Below are 25,714 nucleotides of genomic sequence, written 5' to 3' on the forward strand. Positions count from 1 at the left end.
CAAGACAGATTTTCGATGGATTGTGGAAAAGGAGAATATAAGAATTGGAGGTATATGGCATAGATTTAATACAATAGGGGGGGGGGGGGGGCGCACGTGATTGCGTTGCTCCAGACGAGGCGCATGTCGCGGACGAAGCCTCCCGCGTCGGTGTACTCCTACGGACATGTCTCGGACCTGTCACGGACGTGTCTTGGACCTGTCCCCTCTCCCGCGCGTGTGTCGTCCTTGCGGTCGAGGCGCTGCTCGACGGTGCCGAGGTCCATCGGGTGGGTGATCACCGTCGGGTAGTCGGGGATGTTGAGCGCAACCTGCGAGAGGAGTGGGCTGTCCTCACCATCTGCCACCCATCGTCCCTCCTTCGGGCGGTGTGCCGCCACCGGGTCGACGGGCGCGAGGAAGTCACGCGCCTGTGGCACCATTCGTCACTCATTACCGCGCACCATCCGACTATGAGTCGAGAGGAGAATCGCCGCGGCCTGAGGCATCTGCAGAAAGGGGCGCAGCAGCGAGCGGCACTGGCCGAGGGTCATCTCGAAGCTGTCCGCCTCCACCGCACCCGCCGCAGCGCTCGCCCCGCCCGCCGCGCCCGACCGCCCCGCCGGCCGCGCGGCGGCGGGCGGCGCCGGCGCGCGCTTTCGCGCGGGCGCGGCCGGCGGCGGCGCGGCGGCGTCGAGGGCGATGGCGGCGGTGTCTGCGAAACCGGACTGGCTGAACTTTCGCTTGGTGTGCTCCCGGAGGGTCGACGCGTCCGCCCCGATCCACGACGTCGGCCCGTTGAAGTCGATCGCGTTCTGCCAGATGAGGTCGATGTCGCGCCTCAGGTCGGCGACCGTGCCGTACCGGCCCCGCTCGAGGTTGGAGGAGACGGTGGCGAGGTCCATCGGCTGCGTGATGATGGTCGGGTAGTGCGGCAGGTTGAGCGCCACGTAGTCCACCGGCACGCGGAACGGCTTCGAGCGCGCGTGCGACTGCAGGCTGCGCAGGAGGGGCCGCAGCTTTGAGGCGGGCACGCCGTCCGCCGCGTCAGAGTCCGGCGCGGGAGGCGCGGGCCGGTCGCACGAGCCGACCAGGGCCTCGAGCCGGTCGTCGAAGGCCTTCTCGAGCGCCCTGGCCGCCTCGTGCACCACCGAGCCGACCGGGTTGTACAGCCGCGCGTTGTACCAGACGAGCTTGACGTCGGCCACAAACTCCTCCGTCGTCGCATAGCTGCTCGCGTCAAGCTTCTTCTCGATCGTGCCGAGGTCCATGGGCTCGCGGACGATGGTGGGGTAGTCGGGGATGCGCAGCGCGACGACGTCGACCGGCTGCAGAAAGTAAAACGCCTGGTCCATCTTGCTGATCGGCTTGAGCAGGTCGCGGCCCGCCAGCCGCAGCGAGATGGCGCCGCACGAGCCGGCCGGGACTTGCGGCCGGGAGTAGGTGGACATGGCGCCCCCACAGCGGGACTCGCCCCCACACCGGCGCAGCAGCAGCGGACGCGAGCACGCCTGCAGGCGGCGGTGCCGGTGCGGTGAGCGGCGGCGGGCGCGCGGCAGCGCGGCGCGAGAGTGGGCGCGTGAAGTGGCGCATGAGCCGCGCGGCCGCTGCCGATTCGCGCGCGCGGCGCGAGAGGAGTGGCGGGAGCAGGAGCGGAGGACACGGGCCGGGGCGGGGCGCGCGCCGGGCGAGAGCGAGCGGAGAATAACGCGAAAAGCGGCTGGGGAGGGGAGTTGCCGCAATACGATAACGGTCCCGCCGACGAGCCGGGGGGCCGAGGCCGGAGGGCCCCGGGGGGGGCTTGGGGTCAGCTGTCGGAGGAGGCGAGAGATGGGCTGGCGCGACCTCTGCGAGTAGAGTCGGGACGTGCGAGCTCACTCACCGGGGGAGGGAAAGGCCCGTCCGTTGCAGTCAGTGGCAGCCGGATCACCGCGACCTTCGGCAGGGAGGGCCACGCCTCCCCGAGCCTGAAGAGGAGCCGGCGGAAGGGGGGGGCGAGCCAAGGACGATAGAGAGGCCGCGGGTGCGGGCACGACTCGCCGACCAGAGGGAGAGCGGGCTCGACCTCCCGGAGGTGGAAGCGGGAGTGACCCAATGCCACCGTCCTCGCCCAGGGGGTCGGGAGCGGGGTCGCCGGAGGCGGAGTCAGCGGGATCAGGCATCCTCGCCCAGGGGGTCGGGAGCGGGGTCGCCGGAGGCGGAGTCAGCGGGATCAGGCAGAGAGGACGAAACGGTGGCGGGGCCGCGGCCAAAGAAGGCTAGGAGGGGAGGTCGGGCCCCACGGTCATCGCGTAACCATCGGAAGGCGAACAGGAGGGAGGACCGAGGGGAGGGAGGGCCCCCCTCGGAGGGGGGGTGAGGAGACCGTGCGCGGAGCGGGGGGAGTTCCGAGCGGTGCAGTCAGTGAGGAATGGGTGTGTTGTCGTGCTAGAGTCTGGTGTCTACTAGCCCCGAGTAGAGGGGGCGTTCCGCTGCTAGGGGAAACCCGGAGCGCAGAGCTAACCCTCGGGGACCCGTGTTTACTTTAAGGCCCTTTCCCTGCGAACGCGCACCCCCGGGGCTAGGGCTCTCTTGCCCGCAACCCGATCCCGATCATCCGGCCCGCTGGGTGCGCTTCTTAGCTCCCCGGCCCTGGATGTGAGGCTGATGACCGCACTCCAAGTGCTCCAAGTGCGGGACCGGGCGAGGCACTCCCACGCCTCACGTAAACGCACAACCCCGGGCCCCGAAATCGCACATTGATGACAGTGACATGCAACACGGGGTCCCAGGGAAGGCTGAATAAGGTTTGCCTCTCGCACCCCGTCTCTTTTCCTTTCCTGTTTTCTCTACAGCGCCCTCTTTTCCTCTATTTTCCCGGGGAAAGCACAAATTTTCCGGGCTCTGAGCCGAGTCTGAGTGAGGCTGGTTGGTTTGGGCCCAAACAAAATCAGCCAAATCGGCAAAATACCCGATGGAGAGGGGGGTGGGGACGGCGGGGGCGGGGAGGGTGGTGGCGGGGAGCGGGAGGGCGGGGGTGGGGACGGAGGGGGTATTTTGCGGGTACCTGGAAAACCCCGGGTAATACCCGGTATGTTGTGCCCCCTCCTCGGTTTTGCCTCAGATTTTGCCCCAGACCAGCTCGCAGACTCATGGAAACTCGAGAGTTGCCAGAATGGAGCTCCAAAAACTCTCTGTTCCCTGGAAATTTCCGGAAACGCAAAGTGCTGGGGACGACGCTCTGTTTTCCTTTTTGTTTGCCGGAAAAGTATATGCAGGCCAACTCGTTGGCCAACTTGCTCAGATTCGAGATTGCAGTGGTTGTCCGCGGGGTGTGCTCCAGGCGGTCGTGGTACGTGGATCGCTGGATCCGATGTTTAGTTTATCCTACCTTCCTGCCTACAGTGGGTTGCGGGCATTAAGAAAACAGGGGATTGCGCGGCACGCCGCCGGTTCTACGCCTTTCCACAGCCCTCATCCACCCCACGCCGTGGTTTCTTAGCTCCGGCCGGCACTCAAGCCAGAGCCGGCCCGACCGAAGGAAGGAGTTTTACTCGAGTAGGTGAGAGGTAAGCTGCGGTCCGCGAGGGCGATGCCAGAGTCTGCCGCCGAGTCGGCTCTCTGGATGTGACGGGAAGACGCACACACGCCTCCATCCACTCCACTCAGAACACCGCAGACTTGAAAAGTGACAAGTGCGCGCGCCGCAGGCGAAGAGAAATTTTGAGCTGCAGCTGGGGCTCCCGTTCACACTCGTATCTGGCCTTTTCTCGGGGCCGCGCCTGCGGCGCGCCGTGGTTTCTTAGATTTTTGCGGAAATCGCTTGGTAGGGTTTCTTAATGCCACGTTTTCTTAATGCCCGCAACCCACTGTAGCTTCGGCTTCGAATTGCATGATCCACATCGCTCATCGGCTCCCGCACTGAAGAGTGAAGGTTGGTACTCTCCTGCAACCACAGTCCTTCCTGTGACAGTTATGGCAGGCCACTCTCAGCACTCAGGCCCTATTGTACAAGCACACCAGATCACCCACCCAGATCACCCACCACTTGGGGAGGGTTCTCTTCGTGATTTCTTTTTATGCTGTGATTCCGGCGTGAAGAGAGGGGGGAACCCGACCCACTACCCTACCTCCTCGGAGTGAGGGCCGCCAAGCAAAAAAGAAGATAGCTAGCTCGTCCGAAAAAAGAAACTGGTGGCTTGCGCTGCACGCCTCGTACCTACTGGGGAGCGCTTCACAGCTTCACTGCCTCGTTAGCCCCACGATATGTCCTCCCCTTCCTCCTCTCGTAAGCTGCCCAACATCCTCATCGTCGGCACGCCCGGGACGGGCAAGAGCACCACCGCGCAGTACGTCGTGCAGGGCGCGCCGTCGATGCGGCACGTCGAGGTCGGCGCGCTCGTGAGGGAGAAGCAGCTGCACACGGGCTGGGACGCCGAGTACGAGTGCCACGTGCTCGACGAGGACCGGATCCTCGACGAGCTGGAGGAGGGCATGGAGGCCGGCGGCGTCATCGTCGACTTCCACGGCGCGGACCTCTTCCCCGAGCGGTGGTTTGACCTCGTCGTTGTGCTTCGCACCGACAACAGCGTGCTCTACTCGCGGCTGCAGAGCAGGCGAGCGTGGGCGAGGGTAGAGACCCTAGGCACCCCATACGCGCGCACCCTGCGCGTCTCGGCCAGCGATGATCCCAAAGCTTAGTGATACTCGGAGACGCATGACGAGTCGTGTTCAGCGGACTGAGGCCGAGCCGCCGTGACGGGCGGCGCCGGGCTGGCCGAGCCTGGCAGGCTGACCCCTCTAACCCCCGCCGCAGAAACTACTCGCAGAAGAAGCTGACCGAGAATGTGGAGGCCGAGATCATGCAGGTGATCCTCGATGAGGCGCGCGAGTCGTACGCGGAGGAGATCGTGCTCGAGCTCTCCTCGGACACGCTCGAGGCGCTCGAGGCGAACGTGCAGCGGATACTCCAGTTCATCGCCGCCTTCAAACCCGCCGCGTGAGTCGGAGCCGCCCCCGACTGTTGTGCGGAGGACTCGAGGTGTCGTGGCGTTGATTAAAGTGAGAGGCTCGCAGTCGGCACCGGGTTGGAGTGCGATGCGACTTGCAACCTTTCGCGCCCTTTCCCCGGGTTAGGGGTTATCATAGAGTACTGTGCCGCTTTTTTTTGCCCTTTGCTCAAGCAAACAATGCTAGCTCCGTGTTTTGCTCGCCCCCGGCGCAGCCTGGAGCAGCCTGCAGGTGCAGCCTGATGCCTGCGTGTGCACGCCTGCTGCACGGTGAGAGAGAAGTTTTTAGGTATGTTGAGAGAGAGAAGAGAGAAGTGTGTCGGTTGTCGTGTGTCTGTAGTCTGAGAAGTGCAAGTGGTCGGGTAGTATATTGTGCTCTATTGTGTGCTCTTGTGTTGGAGCGTCGTCGAGCTCTGCCTCTGGGCAACCCCAGGGCATACAGCTTACAGGACCAAGGCTATTTCGCGCTCGGTCATTTTTTCTCTCTCTTTGCAAAGGGGGAAGAAATCACCGCCGCATGCGCGTCTTGCTGCCGCCGTCAGTCGCCTCGAACCCAAAGTTTGTCCGGCAGCTCCACGAGGCGCAGCGGATGCAGCAGGAGCTCCTCCGGTCTGATCCACCGCTCACCACCAGTTTGGCTCGCCACCTCGAGCTGCTGCCCGAGAGCGTGCACGCAGAGGCGAGGCGGCTGGGTGCGCTGTTGGCAGAGGTACTCGGCCTGCCTCCGGACGCGCCGCTCGAGCAGCTCCACCGCGCCATCGACGGCTTCTCCCCAGCAAGGCGGGCGCACGATCGCGTCATGAGCTCCAAGCGAAGACTGTGCGCACCGCTCGCCGACGCAGCGCAGGCGGCGCTGCTGCAAGGGGCCTATGACCGGCTCATCTGTGAGACAATCGCACCCTTCGTTGCGAACCGTTCGCCCGGCCTTGAGCGACTGCACTACGCAACCTTCCCGACGCTGCGCGTGCAGACGCCTTCGTCGTCGGTCGCCACGATCCGACCACACCTGGACGGCATGTACGGCCTGGAGCCCGGTAGCCTCAACGTCTGGCTGCCTCTCACCGAGGTCCGGGAGGTTTCCGCGCTGTGGGTGGAGCAGTCGGTCGGGACGAGCGACTTTCGGCCGATCCGGCGGCCGACGCTCTTTGACGGCCGACGAAGCGTTCACTTCACGGTGCCGAACCGCTCGCGACTCACGAGAGTATCGCTCGACTTTCGGCTAGTGCCTGGCAGCTGCTTTGACGAGGAGTCGCGACTCGCCCGGCAGGGATACTACTCGACAGCCAGCGTCGACAGACACACCTCACGGTGGGTCAAGACATCCCACGGCCGGGTGTCGGAGCTGCACGGGCTGCCCCACACAGCAAAGCCGCGAATTACGGCCGCAGCCTGTGTATCTTGAGATGTGCCTGTGAAAAGAAGCCTGTATGAAGGCGGGATATAGGCAAAAAATAAACAGCACACGTTGCGAGCGTCTGATGTATGTGCGCGGCCGGCGTGTGACTCGCGTGGTGTCAACCATAGTCTGAGCACTGAGGGTATCCTATAAAAGTTCGGCCGATTTGGGTCAAAACGCTAAAAGCACGGTTTGTCTACAAAGAAGTAGGCGGGCACTTGTTTTCTCTTTGTCCTGTGTTAGTGTCAGTGCGCGCCAGTGGTCCCGTGCCTAGTGTTGTGTGAGAGAGAGTACCATGCGGAATCGAAGAAAGAAAACAGACAATTCAACGATGGGAGGAGGACGCACGCCGCCACCACACAGGGATTGTAAGGAGAGGGGTGTGTGATGCGCTAGCCGTCGCCCACCCTCGGGCGTCTACCTCTTCGTATCTCTCTTCGCAGGTTCGCGCCAATTCTCGCAGCAAAAAGAATGAAAGAAGACAGAGAACCAGGGAGGGATGGGAGGACGGCACGCCCGCAGCACAATTCTATGTATGTATGTAGTAAGGTGAAGAACAGTCAGGCTCGGACTGGACACCAACGCGGTATGGGTGGACGCAAGACAGATGATGACGACACGCACGAGCGACACACAGACACAAACAAGCTCACAAGACACACAGCCAGCGGGCTGCCACACATCCTGAGTGGGCGTACACATCACTCAGGCCACGTCCCCCCTGTCGCCCCCCCCAGCACTCCAAGGTGCCAAGAGACAAACAACAGCACAACAACACAGACAGGCGACAGGGGCGAACGTGTGATGAGACTAGAGCAGGTTTGCTCCGCCTCTAGCAATCTCGTCGCCGGCCGCAAGGCACGGACGAGACCGTGTGTGGGGTCTTGTGAGGTGTCTATGGACGCCCTCCTCACAGGCTATTGGCCAGCCGCTAGCCCTAACTCGCACTCATGGGTGACGACAGTTCATTGGATGAGTGGTTGCGAGCAGAGGCGCGTGTGCTGAATCTAGATCGCACGCCGCGGCATATGACTTGGGTAGGCGTGCGACCGCAGCGCGCCCGCCGAAGGCTCGACCGGGCACGCGTGTCAGCCAGAACTTTGCCAGTAGAGCGATCCTGGTCTTTCCGAAGACGAGCCCCGCGCCATAGGTGCCAGCCGTGCCTCCGCGGGAGCCGCCTCTCGAGCCGCGTCCCGCCGGCACTGTCCCTGAGTGCGTCCCGCCTTGGTTGGCGACACGCACTCGACGAGGGCAGACAATTCTCTCAGCGACCTTCACGCCCATACTTGGAGCACTTGGAGTGCAGTTATCAACCTCACATCCAGGGCCAGGGAGCTAAGAAGCGCACCCAGCGGGCCGGATGATCGGTGTCGGGTTACGGGCTAGAGAGCCCTAGCCCCGGGGGTGCGCGTTCGCAGGGAAAGGGCCGTAAAGTAAACACTGGTCTCCGAGGGTTGGTTCCGTGTACCGGGTTTCCCCTTAACTTCAGAACGCCCCCTCTACACGGAGCTAGTAGACACGACGCTGTACACCACGCACGTACACAGGTCCTCACTCAGCATCCCGTCCCAGGGTTCCACTGCCCGACTTCCCGGGGCTCCGGTTCTCCCTGATTCGCTCTTTTATTCGCCAGCCGAGCGTCGCCTGACGGTCGCTCCATACGATTCTTTGGCGCCCTTGGTTTCCCACTGCCAATCGCAGCGTGTCGCGCAGCCCCCAATGCCCGACGTCGCCTATGGGACACCTGTGGCCGACACGGGGCCTGTGCCGCTCGGAACGCCCGTCTACCCGCCACCCCCTGTCTCACCAGCGGCAGCGGCGCCGGCCGTCAACCAGTGCGCTGCTTCGCAGCTCTCTGATCACACCGAGCGCACGATGCACTCGCGCGAGCGCTTTTGATCGTAGGCACGCCTTTGGTGGTCGCGACGACTATTCACGCCCTTTGCCGATGCGTGTTGGAGGCTGCGGCGTCAAGAGGCATATTGGAGGCCGCGTCTTGCTCCCCGACTGGCTCCACGTCTCGGGTTGCTGTGCGACGCTAACGGTCGACACGCGCGAGATGCTGCAGCCTGACCATCCGCACGGCGCGGAATTCGTCATCGGATCGCAATGCGGCGTGCGCGCATTTGCAGGCCGCGTTTCCGGATCCCGAGTCCACTGACGCGCGTGCCACCGCGAGCAGGTAGCTTGTGCCCGCCGTACTTTTGCTGCTCGTCGCTCACGCTGCTCGTCTCGCCCGACCGGCCCGCCTCCGCCGCGCCACCGGTGGGCTGCTGCTGCTGCTGCTCCGGTCCGGAGGGATGCGAGAGAGCGCCCCACAGCCCGTGCTTAGACAGAGAGCAGCCTGCTCTGGGTGGTGGCTTCCTTTGATGGTGCCTTGGTGAATGGGCGCGTCTCCCCTCGGCCGTGCAGGCCTGACCGTCGTCAAGTCGGACCAGCGAGCCGGCGGACGCGCCGCGCCGCCCCAGTCGCGCGCGGGCGCCATGCACGTGGGCGGGAGCGGCTGCTGCTCGACGGCGTGCCGCACACGCCTCGGGGCCCAGCACGCCGCAGAACGCTTCAGCGCTCGCCTCTGCGGTGCTGCCACGCCACTGCGCTCCCCCCCCCCCCCCTCCCCCACGCGGCAGGCGCGCGTGCTGCTGCTCGACCTCGGCCAGCCCCACGGCGCACCAAGCAGCCTCGGGCTCCTCTGACCGCGGTCGGCTCGGCCTGTCGCCCGCGGCTAGCCCGCCTCCCCAAGGGGAGGCGCCTTCTCCGCCGGACGGTCCCGGCGACCACCGAGGAGACGGCGGTAGCCGCGCGCAGTCAAGTACATACATGCTGTGGTAGAGAGAGACCGCCCCGCGCGCCGACACGACGCCAGTAACGCCGCCGACGTCTCTGATACGTTTATATACTTGTGTACTCGAGGCAGTGGACCATGGTAGTGGCGATTGGCCCTATGGCCCAGTCGCCGGCTAGCGTTTCTTGCTTGCGCGCGTTTTTTGTGAAGAGAGAGGGCCAGTGTTGCCATCTGACTGTCGCCGTCGTCTCTGAAAGTCCTTTTCTTTGTCCAAGTCGCAAGTGAGTGTTAGTGCCAGTGCGCGCCAGTCCCGTGCCCAGTGCGCAGAGCGCAGTGTGAGCAGTGTTGTGAGAGACCTGCACTTGGAAAATTGGAGTGCGTAAAGCGTGTGGATGCTGGGTTCAACAAAATCGGAGGACGCGACCCACTTCGCCACAGACGGTCCCGCGCCTCGCCGCTAAGACGGGTACACGACCGCGGCTTGTGTGCGTGTACCCGTCTTTGTCCGGAGTGAAAAGTCCAACGCGCTCGTCGGTGACGGCTTCCTCCAACCTGCGCCGCGCTCGGCGAACCTCGACAGCGCTTTCGGTGGCATGCAGCTCTTTGCGACAGAAGCCTGGAGAGCAGCTCCTCTGCTGCTCACACACTCTGCACAGCTGACACAGCCTACTGTGCGGCTGTCACAGCTGTGACAGCGATGGGCTCGCCCTCACTGGCCCTCAGTCACTTGTGCTGCGGCTTGTGTGAGCGACACTGCTCGGCGACTGCCGGCACACTGTGAGACCATGGGTGAGAGGTCAAACCACGCTACCAGCGCTTGGTCACATGGGCCCCGAGGTCAGATCCATCTACTCTGTTGATGACAAGACTTGTCTACCGGCTGGAGCCGAGCAGGAGGGCTTGGCGCACAACCCCTGTTCAACTCACCCTCCACACCCCGTACCTTATCACACGGCCGGCATGCCGACACCGCCACAATTATTTTTCGGTGTACCTGTGTTAGTGCCAGTGCGCGCCAGTCCCGTGCCCAAAGAGAAAGAAAGAAAACAGACAAGGGAAGGGAGGGATGGGAGGACGGCACGCCGCCACCACACAGGGATTTTAAGGAGAGGGGTGTGATGCGCTAGCCGTCGCCCACCCTTGGGCGTCCGCCTCTTCCTTAAAGAAAGAAAGAAAACAGACAACCTAAGGGAGGGATGGGAGGATGGTACGCCGCCACCACACAGGGATTTTAAGGAGAGGGGTGTGATGCGCTAGCCGTCGCCCACCCTTGGGCGTCCGCCTCTTCCTAAAGAAAGAAAGAAACAGACAGCAAGGGAGGGATGGGAGGATGGTACGCCGCCACCACACAGGGATTTTAGGGGAGAAGTGTGGTCCGCCTCTTCCTATGCGACTAATGCGCCAGAAAATTCTTTTTCGCGTTCTGCCAAGCTGGCCGCCCCGCCATTTTGCGGGCATGGCTGCGGGAGCATCGAGCGCTCAGGCGCGCTTCGAGCTTGAGAACGACATTCGGGCGGTGGATGCGGTCTACACGTACGACAATCCGCAGCAGCAAAAGTGGCTCTCCGCCAAGCCGTGGACGCGCGACCCGCGCTACTTCAAGAACGTGCGCATCTCGGCGCTCGCGCTCATAAAGATGGTGATGCACGCGCGCGGGGGCGGCACCATCGAGGTGATGGGGCTGATGCAGGGCAAGATCGACCTCGACGACCCGCGCGGCCCGACCCTCATTGTGCTCGACGCGTTTGCGCTGCCGGTGGAGGCGACAGAGACGCGGGTCAATGCGATGGCGGACGCTTACGAGTACATGGTCGAGTTCCAGTCGCTGGCTCGCGAGGCGGGGCGCGCCGAGAACGTGATCGGCTGGTACCACTCGCACCCCGGCTACGGCTGCTGGCTCTCGGGCATCGACGTCAACACGCAGATGCTCAACCAGCAGTTCCAGGAGCCGTGGCTCGCCGTCGTCATCGACCCGACCCGTACCGCTTCGACGGGCAGGGTGGAGATCGGCGCCTTCCGCACCTACCCGCAGGGCTACAAGCCGCCCGAAGGCGCGCGTGACGAGTTCGAGTCGGTGCCGCTCGCCAAGATTGAGGACTTTGGCGCGCACCAGGACCAGTACTACCAGCTCGAGATCTCCTTCTTCAAGTCGGCGTCCGACACGGCGCTGCTCAACACGCTGTGGAACAAGTACTGGGTCGCGACCCTCTCCTCCTCGCCCATCCTCGCCAACGCCGGCTACATGACCGACCAGCTCAAGGACCTCGCGGACAAGGTGGAGCAGGCGGACGGCCAGATTGCTCACTTTGGGCGCGGCGGCAGCTACCTCGGGATGGCGGAGCGGGCGCCCAAGGGCAAGGACGAGACGCAGCTCAAGAAGCTGGTCAAGGGCGCCTCCAAGCTCTCGCGAGAGCACGTGCAGGGGATGATGCAGCAGATCCTCAAGGACAACATCTTCAACAAGAGCTCCGGCGCGGCGTCAGAGGCGGCCATGGACACCTCGTCGTGAGGCGCGCGCGTGGGGGGGGGGGGGGGGGGGACACGGCCCCTCGCTGTGGCCCCTTGCCGCGGGCCTGCGGCATCGCCGCCAAGTACACTGGTATGCGTGATGCCCGCCGAGCGCCGACGCACGCCACGGCGGCGCTCTCGTTCAAAGGAGTCCTGACGAGTGTACCGTTTCTTGTCTCGACTCTCACAGTACACCCAAAATAACGTAGAAGGTCAATGAGAGAGAAGGGGCAGAAGTGAGGCCGATCATCCATAAAGAACGGCGCGCGCATAATGGCCGATGTGTGTGCAACCATGCGGTGGGGGCGGGTCACGCTCACGGGGGCGGGCCACGGCCAGCGAGAGACGCGCCCCGGCTCGCTCGACTAAACCCACGGCGCCCACCCTTCGTACAGCAGAGCGAGCTGGTCGAGACTGGTCGCCTGCCGAATGAGCGAGTCCACCTGCTCCGCCACGCTCTGCCGCGACTCTCGCTCGCGCCCAGGCCACCGGTCGCGCCCCTCGAGCTTGCACTTGACGCGCCGCAACATGGCGAGCGCGTGCGGATTCTTCGGCTGCTTGCCGCCGACAGCGCGGCCCGGGCCCTCCGTGGCGTCCTCGGGAGCGGCGCCCCTCCGCTGCCTCGCCTCAAAGACATCGTCAGCCGCGGCGTCGGGCGGCTCCGCCGCTCCCCCCGCGGCGGACTCCGAGCCTGCGGGCCCGTCCCCAGCCGCGGCAGCACAAGCGGTGCCGAGACGCTCGAGCCGAGGCCCGACATCGGCCGCCGCATCGAGCAGCGTCGCAAGGAACGACTCCACGTCGCGCGCGGCCTCTGGCGACGCTTCGGAGCGGCGCCGGTCGGCCGCGTCGCCGACGCCGCCGCGCCCATCCCCCCCCGCCGGAGTCGCCGCCTGCAGGAAGGCGCCGATCGCGGTCTCGGCTTGCTGTCGGCCGCCCCGCTCGTGAAGGATGTGCGGCAGCAAGCGGCCGCTGAGAAACTTCGCCCGCTCGTCGACGGCGCGCCAGCCCTCGTGCAGCCCGCGCGCCAGCTCCAACACGTGGGCGACGCCGCCCGCCGCCGCCGCAGGCAGCCGCGCGAACGCACCGTGCAGCTCGACGAGCTGCGCGCCGAGCGCGTCACCCTCGGCAAGCAGCCGCTCGGCCGCGACAGACGCCTCGGCGGCGGCGCTCACCGCGGCGCCGTCGGCCTCCGCCATCGCGCCAAGCGCCATCGCAAGGTCGCCCGCCTCGGCGCGCAAGTGAGAGGCGGTAGCCGCGCAGCGGGTGCCGTTCAGAAGGAGCGCATCGCGCCGGTTGCGCAGCTCGTCGACGGCCATGCGGAGGCGCGTGTCTTTCGACGCCGCCTCAGCATGCCTCGACAGGAGTGCTGTGTTTGCGGCGGCGACTGCTGCCGCCTCGCCGCCCGCGCCCGCCTCGCGCGTGTCCTCGAGGCGCAGCAGCGCCTCCGCCAGAGAGCGGAGAAGCGAGAGGAGGTCGATGCTGCCGGCGACGCGAGTGTCGTCCGCAGCCTTCTCCGCCTCCACCGCCTGCAGCTGCGCGCGACGCACCATCAGCTGCTCCAGCGAAGACGCGCTCACACCCCCGATCGCGCCGGCAGCGTCGGGGATTGCCACGCCGACCCAAGCGCGCAGGTGGTCAAAAGCGGGGGCTCGGCGCTGCCGCGAGCGCTCCAGGGCCTCGCCGGCCTCGGAGGCCGTTGTCACGCGGTGTCTCAGCAAGGAGAGCACCCCCTTGCGCGGGAAGTGGCCATCACCAGCTCCGTCGCCCTCGTCGCTCGCGCCAGGGTGCAGCCAGCGCAGCCGGTAGATCAACTGGCGTCGCTGCGTGAGCTGCAGCTGCAGGCGCGAGGCAGCGGCTGCGAAAGAGGCGGCGGTGGCCGCCACGCTCGCCACAGAATGCCGCGCGTCGCAGAACTCGTCGAGGGCCTCGCCGACAGCCGCATCGGCAGCGGCGCTGGCATCAGCAGCACTGGCACCGGCGCTTTCGCTCATGTCCGTCGCGAGGAGGCCGTCGCAAGCGAGCGCAGCTGCTGCGCCGACAGCCCGGGCGAGAAAGCGGCTGAGTCGTCCCGTGAAGGCGGACGTCAGCGCGAGCGGCAAGTCGTCCTCGACTCCGCCGGCACCGGCCGCCGCCCCCAGCGTGGCGAGGGCATCGCCCATGAGCTGGACCTCACTGCACAGCGCCTCGGACAGCAGCCACCCGCGAGGCAACCCTCCCTCGCGCTCGGCCGCGCACGACTCACACGCCTCATCCAGCGCCGCGGCAGTGCTGCGGAGCGCCGCCATCGGCCGACGCATGGCTCGCAGCATGTTGCAGGCGCTGTCGCGTAGCGCCGACGCGGCCGGAACGGGCTGCAGCCCCGGAGGGCCCCCGGCGGCGGCAGCGCGCTCCGCTGAAGCAAGCGCGGCGTCCACCCTCGCGCGCAGCGCGGCTGCGCTATCGCTGAGAGCCTGCCCCTCTTCGTCAAGCGCCTCGGCGGCAGCGGCCCGCCCATCCCATGTGGCGCGTGCCGCCGCTGCAACCTCGCTCCACCGCTGCGCCTCGGCCGCAGCCTCGTCCGCCTCCTCCCACCCAAGACCGCCGCCAGCCTGCGCCTCGGCTTCACGCGCGGCAATGGCGTCGAGCGCCGCCGCCGCCGCCGCCGCCGCCGCCTCGGAGTCGATCTCGCTCGCGCGCTGCTCGGCGTGCCGGCTCCTCAGCGCCTCCCACGCCGAGCTGAGCTGCCGCGCCTCCACTGCGAGCGCGCTGACCGCAATCGCCTCCGCCTCCGCCGCCATCGGGTCGGGTGCTGCGGATCCCGCACTCAAGGACGCGGAGAGGCTGGGGAGCGCAGCAGCGGCGACGTCGCGCAGAGCAGACTGGCTGTCGGCGATGGCTCGCTCGCAGAGCTCGAGCACAAGAGCCTCCGCCTCCGTGCCTCCGCCGAGGCCGCGCAGCGCAGGCAGGCCGCGCTCCACGGCGCACGCCCGCAGAGCGAGCGAGCAGCTGCGTGCGCGCATGGTGGCGGCGACCATCCCTCGACACCGGAGCAATCTCCCCTCAGGCTCGAAGGAGATGCACTCGTCGTCGGCGGCGGCGGCGGCGGCGTCGGCATCATCGTCGTCGTCGTCGTCGTCGTCCGCCGCCGCCTCCATCGCGCGCGCGCACGCCACAACGTGCAAGCGGACGGCACGCGCCAGCGCCCCATCGCCGTGCTCCTCCACCCTCGCTCGCAACCGCACGAGCGCCTCGCCCTCCTTGCCCTCCTCGGCGAGGGAAGCTTCACGGGCGGCAGCGTGACCAGACGCCAGCGAAAGCTCCAGCTCCATCTGGCGAATCTCGCTCTTGCGCCCTTGGATGGCGCGCCTTGCCAAGCCAGTCCCCTCGCCGCCGTGAGTGAACCCACCCAAGCCCCTCGCCGTCCCGAGCGCATCGGCGGAGGCTTGGGGCGACGAGAGCGCGCTCCTTAGCAACAGCGTCCACGTGCCCGCGACGCTAGCGTCGGCGTGACCCGCCGGCAGCGGCTTGGTTGCCTCGGCGTACTCAGCTAGCACGGCGCATAATTGCTGCCCCGCCGATATAGCCGCCGCCTCAGCCGTTGCTGTCGCTTCCTCCAGCTCAACAAGCCGAGGGAGCGCCGCGGCAGCCTGCCCCAGCGCCGCGTGAGCGTGCTCCGTTGCACCCGGCATCGGCGCGGTCAGCTCCGCCAGCAGCGCGCTGCTGCCCCCCACGGAAGAAGCGGCGGCGGCAGCGGAGGCGGCGAAGCGCGCCTCCGCCTCGACGATGGCGCCACAGCGCACCGCCTCCACTGCACGGCTCGCCGCAGCATGCTGCGCGGCGCACACGTCGAGCGCGGCGTGCACCTCTGCAGCGCTAACCGCTGCCGCCGACGCCGCAGCCCCGAGCGCAGCGCTCGCTTCGTCGAGCTCCACTGCGGTCGCGGCGGCCTCCTCGCTGCAGCGCGCGTGCTCCGCGGCCGCGGCCTCGGCGTCAGCCGAGAGGGCCGCCCGCCTCGCCTCGGCCGGTCCGCGCGAGTCGTTCGCGTCCAGCAAGGGGCCGATTGCCGTCGTGAGGCGGCCGACGGCGGGGCTGAGCTCGGCGCGCCTGTGGGACAGCGAGCCGGAGTGAGAAAGGCGCGGGGTTCGCGCGGTGTAGGGCTGCACCGACGCGCCAGTGGGCGAGCGGTGCGACCAGCTCGTCGACGCGCGAAGCGGCGAGCGTGAGCGAGACCGACACCTCCGCCTCGCGCCGCTGCTCGTGCAGCAGCCGGTCGGCGCCCCACTCGGCGAGAGGCTCGTACACGAACGCCTCGAGGAGCGCGAGGATCGGCTCGCGCGCGGAGCGCAGCACGCGCAGCACCGCCACGCACGCCGACGTGAAGGGGCCTAGGGCCAAATTGCCCGAGTGACGACGCCAGAGTAGCCGGTAGGCAGCAAAGCGGGCCGGCAGAGCGGGCCGTCGACCCCCCACGGACCGAGCGCGCTGACCATGGCGGGAGTCATCCGGAACGGCACCGTCTCGGCGACCTTGAGCCGCAAGCCCTTCTCGAAGCACACGTTGTAGTCGATGTGCAGCAGCTCGCCCGAGGAGAGGTCGAGCAAGACGTTGTCGAGGTGCCGGTCGCCGAGGCCGACCACGTACCCAACCATCGAGTTGGTCGCGGCAGAGGCGGCGTAGGCGCGCGAGGAGGCCCAGCCGGCCGCAGCGTTTGCCGCGCGGCCCCACAGCTCGTGAGCGATCAGGTCGCGCGGCGTCTCTCGCATCAGCTCGAGCAGCACGCTGCGCAGCACACCGTGCGGCCACGCGCGGCGAGGCGCACCGGCGGGGACGCCAGCCTTGTGCAGCGCCGGTGTCAGCTTGGCGTAAAAGGTGTCGGCCGGCCGCGGCGTCTCGGGCGGCGACGCAGCCTGCGGCCGACCGCCTTCGCGCGGCGCAGCCTGCGCGGCGGCGTGCGAGAGCCGCGCCTCGTAGAGCGAGTAGAGCGGCGTCACGCCCTCCACCCACCGGATGAGGCCTGAGCGCTCGCTGAGAGGCAGCACCGCGTAGTGCCGGGCGCGCAGCCCTGCCGAGCCGTGCATCAGCCCGGTCGGAGAGGCGGCGCGCACGGCGCGGTCTGCGCGCAGCAGGCCGTTGACAGTGCGAAGGAGCTGCATGATGCGCGCGTCGAGGTGCAGGTCCTCGCGGCCCTGTGCGGGCATGGGAGAGTCTGAGTGCGGGCGCCTGCGCGTGCATGCGGGGCGGGGCCGGGGCGGAAGCCTTGAGGAGGTAGCTGTAGGCGCTGCCGTCTGTGCCGCGCAAGCCGAACCGCTTCGGCCGCGTCTTCGTCCGCAGCACGACGATGCCTCCCTCGAGCCTGTCGATGCACACGCCGCCGCCGCCGCCGCCGCCGCCGCCGCCGCCGTCGCGGGAAGCGCCTTCCGGGGCCGGCAGCTGCTGGCCGGTGGAATCGGGCGCGAGGCCGGGCATCGGGATGCGGCTCCCCGAGAGGTCGGCGAGCCGTGGCGAGAGGTGCGGCAAGTGAGGCACGCTCTGCTTGGCGAACGCGGCGATCTCCCGCTGCGCCGCGGCGAGCGGCGCCCAGCTGGTGGCGTACTCGCCGCGCCGGATGGCGTCGCCGAAAGCCGCCACCGCGTCGCGGAGTGAACGGCCCGGTCCGCGCTGGAAGGCGGCCTCGTGCGGCGTGGCGGCACGCCCGCTGACGGTGCGGAGCAGCGCGGCGAGGTCCGTGCGCACCGGCGCCATGATGACGGCGGACCGCTCGGCGAGGAGGCGGCCCTTGTCCTCGGGCGACAGGTGCTCGTTGGCGGCAACGCGCGCCTCCTCGTCGCGAAGCCTCGCGACTCGCGCCTCGGCATCCGCCTGCAGCGCGTGCAGCGCGGGCAGTAGCCGCTCCTCCCACAGAAGCGTCAGCCGGTGCAGCTCGCCGATGAAGCTCCCCAACTGAGCGACGAGCTCAGGGAAGGCTGCTCCCATCGCCCGCCGCAGCCACAGCAGTTCAGCGCGGCCGGACGCACCGGTGGCCGCCGCCTCGACCCCTGCCTCGGCTGCGCCCGCAACCTCGGCATCGTCCGCCAAGGGAGGAGAGGCTGAGGGAGGCGAGGCTGCCTCCGCCGGAGTCGCTCGACTCGCTTCCGCGACGGCGTCGTCTCCCTCGCCTCCCTCCTCGCACCCCGCCCGCGACGCGTCCTCCGCCTTCTCGCCGTCGGCCTCGCCTGCGGCGTCGGCCTGTCGCGAGAGAAGCGGGTAGAGGAGGGTCTCGGGGGCAGCGCGGCCCACGGCGAGCAGCAGCGCTTGCACGTGGTGCCTCACGCGCCGGTCGGGGTGCGGCAGCCGCGCGAGCAGCTGCGGCACGACTGCGGACCACGCAAGAGGCGGCGATCTGGCCAGCTGCTCGCCAAACTCGCGGAGGAACTCCTCGCCGAGCTCCTCCGAACCATGCCGGACGAGCAAGCGCAAGAGGCGCAGCGGCACCACTATGGTCGCATCCACCGACCGGTCAGCAGCCGCCAGGGCGAGGTAGTCGAACGATGCCGCAGCAGCTACGCGAACGGCCGAAGCCGGGGCGCTCGTGCCGGCGGAGAAGGCAGCTTGGTGGCACCAGTTGGCCCAGCGGAGCTTCACGGTGGCGTTGCGTGGGCAGCACGCCACTGCGGCACCGAGACATGCCTCTCTGAGCTGCTCGAGCGTAGCGGCGGCCGTGCCGTGCCTCTCGTTGGCCGGCTCGTCGGCGCCGGAAGCGGACCCGCTCTCTTCCCGGGCGGCCCGCGCCCATCGCGAGACCTGCGATGCCGTGCCGGGCGCTAGCATGCGCCCCTCGCTTGGAAGCCAGGACGCAAACTTGAGCAGCACTTTCGCACGGGTCAGGCCGAGGCCGCCGCTCGCTTGATCACCCGCACCCACTCGGATAGCGGCGCGGGCCTGCTCCCAAAGCGCGTCGCACGCGCCACGCACGTCCCCCTCGGCGTGCAGCAGCAAGACCTGCTCATATGCAGCCCGCTCGATCGCCCAACGCAACGGCACCGGCGCGGCCGCGGCGGCAGCTCCGGGGACGCACCGATCCAGTAGCCTCCGCGCCAAGCGGAAGTTGCGCTGGCGGCGCGCGAGCTTAGCCAGCCCAAGCCGCAGAGGCAGCATGTGCGGGCACGGGCGCTGGCACTGGATGTCAGCGCCGCCCGCCGCACTGTGGGCGCGCTCCTCCGCAAAGAGAAGCCGCAGCCACCACCCAGAGAGCGGCGCGCGCCCCTCGAGCAGCCGTGCGACCGCGTCGCAGCTCGGCCAAACGGACCGCCCGCCGCCGTCGCGCGAGAGGGCATCAAGCGTCGCGAGCTGCAGCGCGGCCGGCAGCACGCTCGGGCCGTGACTCGTCCCCCAGCCCGTATCGCTGTGGCTCGGGCCGGACACGCTGTGTAGTCGCAGAGCGCTGGTGGCACCCGCGACTGCAGCAGCGTCGATGGCTCCGCCCGGAGCCGAACTGCACCCCGCCAGCGCCTCGCACGACGCGAGCGTCTCGTCGGCCATCCAAGGCCAGAGGCCGCAGAGCGCGGCGGGCGTAGGCAAGTCTTGCCAATCGCCGATGCTCTCGTCGCGCCCGCCACTGTTGCCGCCGCTGCCGCCCGCGCCAAACGCGCCTGCACCCCACTGCGCTAGCCTCGCCATCGCAAGGAGCGTGGTTGGGCGCACGTGATTGGTGAAAGGCTGCGCTTGCGATTGTGCCTGCGGCTCGGGTGGCGGTGGCTGTGCGTGCCGATACGACGCCAGGACGTGCTGCCACTGGCCAAGCTCCCCCCAGTCCGCCAGCTGCGCGAGGCAGGAGGACGACCGCAATGCACAGAACGACTTTGCGGCGGGACTCTCGAGGAGAGTCTGCGACGTGGCCCGCCCACGCGCCGACTCCACGGGCTCCAGCAACGCCGCAAAGGCCGCGGCCGCCTCCTCCAGGTGCCTCTGGCCCTCGAGGCAAGCTGCGTCGAGCCACGGGGCCCACACCGCCGTCGCCGGGCGTGCTGCGCCCGCCCCGTTGGAACCAGCGGCGGCCGCCGCAACTGCAGCAACGAGCGGCGTGAGCTTGCGCCGCGTCCAAGCGCGCAAGCCTTCGAGAGCGTCAAAAGCGCCGAGGGAGAGCAACGCGCCCGCGAGAAGCATCGAGGTGTGCTCTGCATCGCGCAGCAGCGACTGCGCTTGTCGCAGTTCGCGCCCGCCGAGCGGCGGCGCCGCGTTACCCGCCGGCCCCTCAAAAGATGCCGCATCGCCGCGAGAGCGCGGAAGCAGCTGTGCAGCCGATGAGTGCAGCTCGCCCAGTCGGCACCACGCGTGGCGGGCCGCCGACGGGTGCTCGTCCAGCCGCGCAGCCAGCCGCGTAAGGCGTCCTCGGATCCGGCCGAACCACTCTGCGCAGACGCGTCGGTTGTCGGCGAAGAAGCGGAGCGGCGGAGCGGTGCGGCCGAAGCCGCCCTCGGTGGCGCCGGAGACTGCCGCCTCGAGGCTCTCGAGGAAGTGGAGGAGGGTGCGCGGGCCTTCGCTCGTCCGGCCCCCCTGCTCCCGCGGTGCGCCCGCAGCGGCGAGCGCGTCGACAAGGAGCGACTCCAGCGTCTCGAAGGTTGCCTGCGGGCGGGGGTGCGTTGATGTCGAGTGCGGCCATTACCGTGCTTTGGCGGGCGGTGGGCGTGGAGCAGCAAAAAGGGAGGGCATCAAAGCGGTGGTGATGGAAGGCTGCCACCTTGGGGCCACCAAAAGGCGAGCGGAGGCGAGCGGCGACGAGTGCAGCGGCTGCGTCGCGAGAGAGCCACCTGCCGTCGCAGCAGGGGCGGGGCGGGCGGGGGGGGAGGGGGGGGGGGGGGCTCCGAACTCGGCCTCGCACGAGAACGGCGTTGCGCACGATTCCGACATTAATTAATTCCAGCACGGCGCACCAGCTGCCGAGTGTAGGCAGCGGCCGGAGCACAGCCAATGGCGGTGGTGCCGGCGGCGTCACGGCAAGCGCCATCGCCGGACCGGTCAGCGGTGACGGGTCCGGCCTTCGAGCGGCGCAGCAGAAGAGGAGCCTGGCGGCGGCGGCGGCCTGCGGCGGCTCGCGGCCGGAGAGGGAGCGCAGCGCTAGCTCGAGCGTGGCTGGCGACAAGACGGGCAGCGTCGAGTCGGAGGAAGCGGCGGCGTGCGCCCATCGCTGGACCAGTGACCTCTTCGAGTGCGCTGCGAGCGCCTTGCCAGCGCCGGTGGCGGTGGCTAGGGCGGAGCCCGCCAAGAGGGACGAGCTGCTCGTCACACGTGGCTTTGCCGCAGCCGGGACCGAAGCGGCGAGCGTCGCGGGAGCAGCGGCAACGAGCAAAGCCGCGGCAGCGGCACGGCAAGCGGCGTCTGCAGCGTGCAGCTGAGCGAGCGCGCAATCGAGCGCCGCGCCGAGCGGTGGCACAAGCTGCCCTGGGGGCGAGCTGCGCAGCAGCGCGGCGGCGGCGTCGAAGCCCGCGGCGCGCACGGGAGCGGCGGCCGAGTGCAGGGAAGGGAGGAGAGCGCCGAGGATGGCAGCGGGTGGGTGGTCGAGCAGCTCCGAGCCGAGCCAGTGAGAGAAGCTGACGGTGGAGGCGTCGGAGGAAGAGGGCGGTGCCGCGGCAGCCTCGAGCGCAGCGGCGAGGGCGCGGAGCGAGAGCACCGCCTCTGCCGGCGTCGCTAGTGAGGAGACGTCCGCGAGGCCCTGCTCTCGAGAGGCGCCTCCGCCATCGCCCGCAATATCGCTGGCGAGCGGCTGCGCGCGCGCTAAGCGGACGGCTGAGAGGTTATCGCCACGCGCAGCTCGCGCCGCCTCGAGAGACTCGGCGTCGGCGACGGCCGAGAGCACCTCGAGGAGGAGCCGGCGCAGCGAGGCTGCCAAGGTCGCGAGGGCGGCATGCGCCGGCTTGCTGCTTTGGAGGCGCGGCGCTGGCAGCTGCAGCGCCTTGTTCCACACAGGCGCGAGCAGTGCCGCGAGGGAGGCGTGCCGGAGTCCTCGTCGACGGACGACGGAAGGCGCGCGCGTCGGGTGCGCAGCGCGCAGGAGCGCGTCGCACCCGGACAGTAGCGGCGCAGCGTGGCTGGTCTCGCTATGCAGCAACGCCGCGAGGGACATATGGAAGAGCAAGTGACGGACCACGTCGCCGCTTCCGCACTGACACCAATCCGCGGATGCGCCGCCGCCAGCGGCGCCGCTGCTTGCGCCGACAGCCGCGTCGCCTCCGCCGCCGTTGCCGCCGCCGCCGTTGCCGCCGCCGCTGACGCCGCCGCCGCCGCCGCTCCCGCTTGCACCGGCATCGATAGGACCGAGCTTAGCGACGAGCACGCGCACCTCCGCCAGCAGGCCCTGGTGGAGGGCCGCCGAGACGGGCGCGCTCGCGTGCAGCAGGATGTGCCTGTGCGCCGCGAGCAGCTTTGAGAGCACGGCGGGCTCGGAGCGGAGGCGGAGGGCGGGCAGCGGCGAGGGGACGCCACGCGCGACCTCGGCGCCTCCGAGGAAGTGGCGCGGCGCGGCCGTGGGGAGGGCGGCCCCCTGGGCCAGCATGAGGCGGTTGAGGAGGCCGAGCGTGTGCGCGACTGAGCCGCTCGGCAGGGCCTCGACCGAGCTGTTGCCGCCGCTCGCCGCCGTCCGCAAGCGCAGCAGCAGCAGCGCGGCGCCGTTGGCGTGGTGCGGCGCGAAGGCGGTGCGCAGCGTGTCGGCGAGCATGAAGACGCAGTCCGACGCTGCCGCCACGAAGGACGCCGCGTCGGCGGCCGGCAGCGCCGCCCCCTGCCTCGCCTCGCTCGCCGGGCAGAGCCACGCGCCGGCCTCGAGCAGGCCGCCGAGGACCGCGAAGGTGAGGTCGGCGCCTCGCGCGGCGCCGAGGAAGAGGTCGCGCCCGAGGCCAAAGGCCAGCGCGCCGTACGCCTCGCTGAGCCGCTCGAGCCGCCGCGCCGCCACCAGCGACAGCTTGCCTGCTCCCGCGGCGCCGTTGGCGGCGGAGGCGTCGGCGGCGGCCTCGGCGGCGGCGGAGACGCGGTGCGCTTCGCCCTGGATGTCGCGCGCGAGCGTGGCGACGACCGAGGAGCCGAACGGCTCGGCCGCCTTCCACAGCGTCTCGAAGCGGCAGAGCGCGTTGGCGAGCTGCCGGCACGCCGCGGCGGGCGAGGAGGGGTCGAGTGCCCAGCCGAGCAGCAGGTCCACGATCGGGACGAAGCGTGGACGGAGCGAGGCGACCATCTGCTCGGGCGACAGGCCGGCGAGCAGCTCGATCATTTGCGGGTAGAGCGCCGAGCCGGTGGCGCCGCCCAGAGCCACCACCCAGTCGAGGAGCGGGCCGAGGTTTGGCGAGAGCACGGCGCCGAGCGAGCCAAAGAGCGGCGGAACCTGCGCCCGCACCGCGTCGGTGCCGTGGAGCAGCCGGCCGAGGACGTCGAGCACGGAGCCGGGAGACGCGCGCGCCTGCGCTGCGCCCTCGGTGGTGCCGAGCGCGCTCCGCAGCTTGGAGGCAGCAGCAAGCTTCTTCGCCGCCGGCGCGCTGCCGGGACGCGCGAGCTCGACGAGCGCCGCGCCGAGCTTGCTCATTGGCGGCGCGACCGCCACCGTCGGCTGCATTTGTATCCTTTCGCCTAAAGACTAGCGCATGCTGGAAGACAGCGCCGAGGGGGCAGCAGTAACGCGGAGAGTGCGGTGTTATTTCTTGTGGTCCTTTGCCCGTGCCGGGGAAAGAATTCTTAAGATACAAGCCTCTCTCACAGCACACTGGCACGACAAGGGCGCAGACTGGCGCGGACTGGCACACACACAGGCTCACCACCGGAGCCAGAAACAAAGAAGTTCCCGCCGGAGAACGTGCCAGGGGCCACAAGGGGGGAAAGGGAGGTCGGCACGCCGCCACCCTCACCAGGGATAAAGAAAGAAAGAAATAAAACACGCGCCAAGTGCTCCAAGACAAACCAAACGAGGGATGGGAGGAGGACAAGGTCCCCACCTGAGAGAGAGATTTTAGAAAACCAACAAGAAATCACGACGCCCACCTCCACGAGCAGGATCTTCTAAGGACGATCAGGGACACAGGGGAGGAACGGGAGAGAGAGTGGGGAGCGCATCGCGAGTTCGCGACACGGAGGGGGACTGGGCAGGGTTCACCCACACGACAGGGTCCCAGGGAAAGAAAGAAAGAAAGAAAACAGCCACCAAACGAGAGGGATGGGGAGGAGGACAGGGTCCACACCTGCACGAGCAGGATTTTGGAAGGACGATCAGGCGGGGCACAGGTGGGCTCTCCTGCTCCTGACAAAGTTGTCTCCCTCCACTGCCCCGATCGGAGTTTCTTTTTGTGTGCAAACGGGCCAGTGCGCCACGAATACGGCGCCTCCGCCCCGATCCCATGCTGCTGTTCTGTACACCGTTCGCCCCTCCTGCGGGCTGCGGGCGGCGCTCGGCGCCAGCGGTGATGGCAGCACCGCTCGTCTCGCGCCCTTCGCACGACGTCACCGCGGGCCGGCCGCCGATCGAGTGGTACCCGGGCCACATCGCAAAGGCCGAGCGGCTGATGACGGAGGTGCTCTCGATGGTGGACGTGGTGGTCGAGCTGCGCGACGCCCGCATCCCCGACTCGACCGCCCACCCGATGCTCGCGTCATGGATCGGCTCGCGCGGGCATATCCTCGCGCTCAACCGGATGGACGCGGCTCCGGCGCCGTCGCTGACAGAGTGGGCCGCCGCGATGGGCGCCGGCGGGCAGGCGCCCGTGCTCATCGACGCCAAGAAGGGCGGCGGCGTGGCGGAGCTCAAGCGCGAGATCCTCCGGGCGGGCGCGCATGTCAACGCACGGCTCAAGCGGCGCGGCATCAACCCTCGTCCGGTGCGGGCGGCGGTGCTCGGCTACCCGAACGTGGGCAAGTCGGCGCTCATCAACCGGCTGGTCGGGCGGCGAAAGGCCAAGAGCGAGAACCGGCCGGGCGTGACGCGCGGCTTCAGCTGGGTGCGGATCGACTCGCAGGTGCAGCTGCTCGACTCGCCCGGCATCATCCCGGCGAAGCAGGTGTCGCAGCGCGTCGCGTACCGCCTCGCCATGTGCGACGACATCGGCGCCGCGGCCTACGACCCGCAGGCGGTCGCGAGTGCGCTCCTCGAGGTACTGCTGTGGCTGCAGCGCCTGTCCCTCGCGGGACGCGTCCTTGACACGTCCCTCGCCGCACAGGCGCTCGTCCTCGCCGAGGCGGAGAGGCCTGCGTACGTGCGGCTCGACAAGCTGCGCGAGCGATGGGGCGTGCCGACAGACGAGTGCTCGTGCGGCGAGGAGTACGTGGCTCAGCTGGCGGAGGAGCGATTCACGGGCGACGTGCAGCGCGCGGCGACGACGCTGCTCAAGGACTTCCGCTCGGGCAGCCTCGGCCGGCTCTGCCTCGAGTGGCCCGCAGAGGGGCAGGGCGAGGAGCGGTGACACACGGTGCCGCCTCGTTTTTCGTCGGATCATACATGCATACAGTGTAACATCTCGCTCACACAAAAACCGCCACCTTGTGACGGTGCCCTGGCAAAATCGTCCCGATTTCGATGCGCGATTTAGCTAAGTCCCAGAGCCGTTTACCCATGAGCGGGCCCCCTCACCAGCCTAGGGCTCGCGCTTCTGGCCCGAGGTGTCGCCGCTGCCTCCCGCGCCCTCCGGCGCCTGCTGCTACTGCCGGTCGGCCGGTCGGGTCCGCGCGACGGCTCCATCCTCGAGACGCGGTCGCTGAGCGCTTTCTCGACCGCTACGTCTTCCGGTGCACCCACCCACCGCGACCCTCGAACCTGCGCTGCGCGGCGCAGTTGCTGCCGAGCGAGCCGCGCAGGGGCGGCATCACCAGACGCTACCGCATGGCCGAGCAGCGAGCAATAACTAACCATTCGTGTTGAATTGCCTTATCCGTTATCGCTTATCGACAAACGGGGATTTTAAGTGTTGGAGAGTGTGAACTCAAACCTACTTCCTGACCGTAGCCTGACCGTCCTTACGGTGGCCGGAGCACCACCCACTAGCTGCATGATCACCGGCCGATCACCTGGTCACCGATCACCGGCCTTTGGAGAGTTCTATAGGACTTATCTATTCAGACGGTGATCGGTGATCA

General features: G+C 68.3%; 7 protein-coding genes across 7 annotated transcripts in view; 5 read left to right on the plus strand and 2 right to left on the minus strand.

Moving 5' to 3' along the window:
* Positions 1-1,491, minus strand: part of EMIHUDRAFT_454889 (hypothetical protein) — a gene marked incomplete at its 3' end in the record, with an annotated part of 2,426 nt that extends 935 nt beyond the window's left edge. Inside the window, exons 1-4 of the mRNA XM_005789724.1 lie at positions 480-1,491; positions 381-410; positions 228-311; positions 97-158 (exon numbers count right to left, since the gene is read on the minus strand). Coding sequence (XP_005789781.1) covers positions 97-158; positions 228-311; positions 381-410; positions 480-1,430 — 1,127 coding nt within the window. The 5' untranslated portion in view covers positions 1,431-1,491. The remainder of the gene's footprint in view (positions 1-96; positions 159-227; positions 312-380; positions 411-479) is intronic.
* A 2,733-nt stretch (positions 1,492-4,224) lies between these two features.
* On the plus strand, positions 4,225-4,961 carry EMIHUDRAFT_225493 (hypothetical protein; the record flags this gene model as incomplete). The annotated part of the gene is made up of 2 exons (XM_005789725.1): positions 4,225-4,580; positions 4,775-4,961. The coding sequence occupies 2 exons, from the start codon at positions 4,225-4,227 to the stop codon at positions 4,959-4,961; spliced, it is 543 nt and encodes a 180-aa protein (XP_005789782.1).
* Positions 4,962-5,484: 523 nt separating this feature from the next.
* On the plus strand, positions 5,485-6,369 carry EMIHUDRAFT_109812 (hypothetical protein; the record flags this gene model as incomplete). The annotated part of the gene is made up of 1 exon (XM_005789726.1): positions 5,485-6,369. One exon carries the CDS (start codon positions 5,485-5,487, stop codon positions 6,367-6,369), a length of 885 nt encoding a protein of 294 aa, XP_005789783.1.
* Positions 6,370-8,082: 1,713 nt separating this feature from the next.
* Positions 8,083-9,056, plus strand: EMIHUDRAFT_109813 (hypothetical protein; the record flags this gene model as incomplete). The annotated part of the gene is made up of 4 exons (XM_005789727.1): positions 8,083-8,198; positions 8,269-8,393; positions 8,546-8,628; positions 8,991-9,056. The coding sequence occupies 4 exons, from the start codon at positions 8,083-8,085 to the stop codon at positions 9,054-9,056; spliced, it is 390 nt and encodes a 129-aa protein (XP_005789784.1).
* A 1,545-nt stretch (positions 9,057-10,601) lies between these two features.
* On the plus strand, positions 10,602-11,654 carry EMIHUDRAFT_70490 (hypothetical protein; the record flags this gene model as incomplete). Its single annotated transcript, XM_005789728.1, has 1 exon — positions 10,602-11,654. The coding sequence occupies one exon, from the start codon at positions 10,602-10,604 to the stop codon at positions 11,652-11,654; it is 1,053 nt and encodes a 350-aa protein (XP_005789785.1).
* A 4,432-nt stretch (positions 11,655-16,086) lies between these two features.
* Positions 16,087-16,371, minus strand: EMIHUDRAFT_45633 (hypothetical protein; the record flags this gene model as incomplete). Its single annotated transcript, XM_005789729.1, has 1 exon — positions 16,087-16,371. A coding segment is annotated over one exon (285 nt), but the record flags the coding sequence as incomplete, so codon positions are not given.
* A 7,680-nt stretch (positions 16,372-24,051) lies between these two features.
* On the plus strand, positions 24,052-25,044 carry EMIHUDRAFT_225498 (GTP binding protein; the record flags this gene model as incomplete). Its single annotated transcript, XM_005789730.1, has 1 exon — positions 24,052-25,044. One exon carries the CDS (start codon positions 24,052-24,054, stop codon positions 25,042-25,044), a length of 993 nt encoding a protein of 330 aa, XP_005789787.1.
* Between the last annotated feature and the right edge of the window lie 670 nt (positions 25,045-25,714).

The sequence above is a fragment of the Emiliania huxleyi genome (assembly GCF_000372725.1).
Source record: "Emiliania huxleyi CCMP1516 chromosome Unknown EMIHUscaffold_125, whole genome shotgun sequence".
Taxonomy (NCBI): Eukaryota; Haptophyta; order Isochrysidales; family Noelaerhabdaceae; genus Emiliania; species Emiliania huxleyi.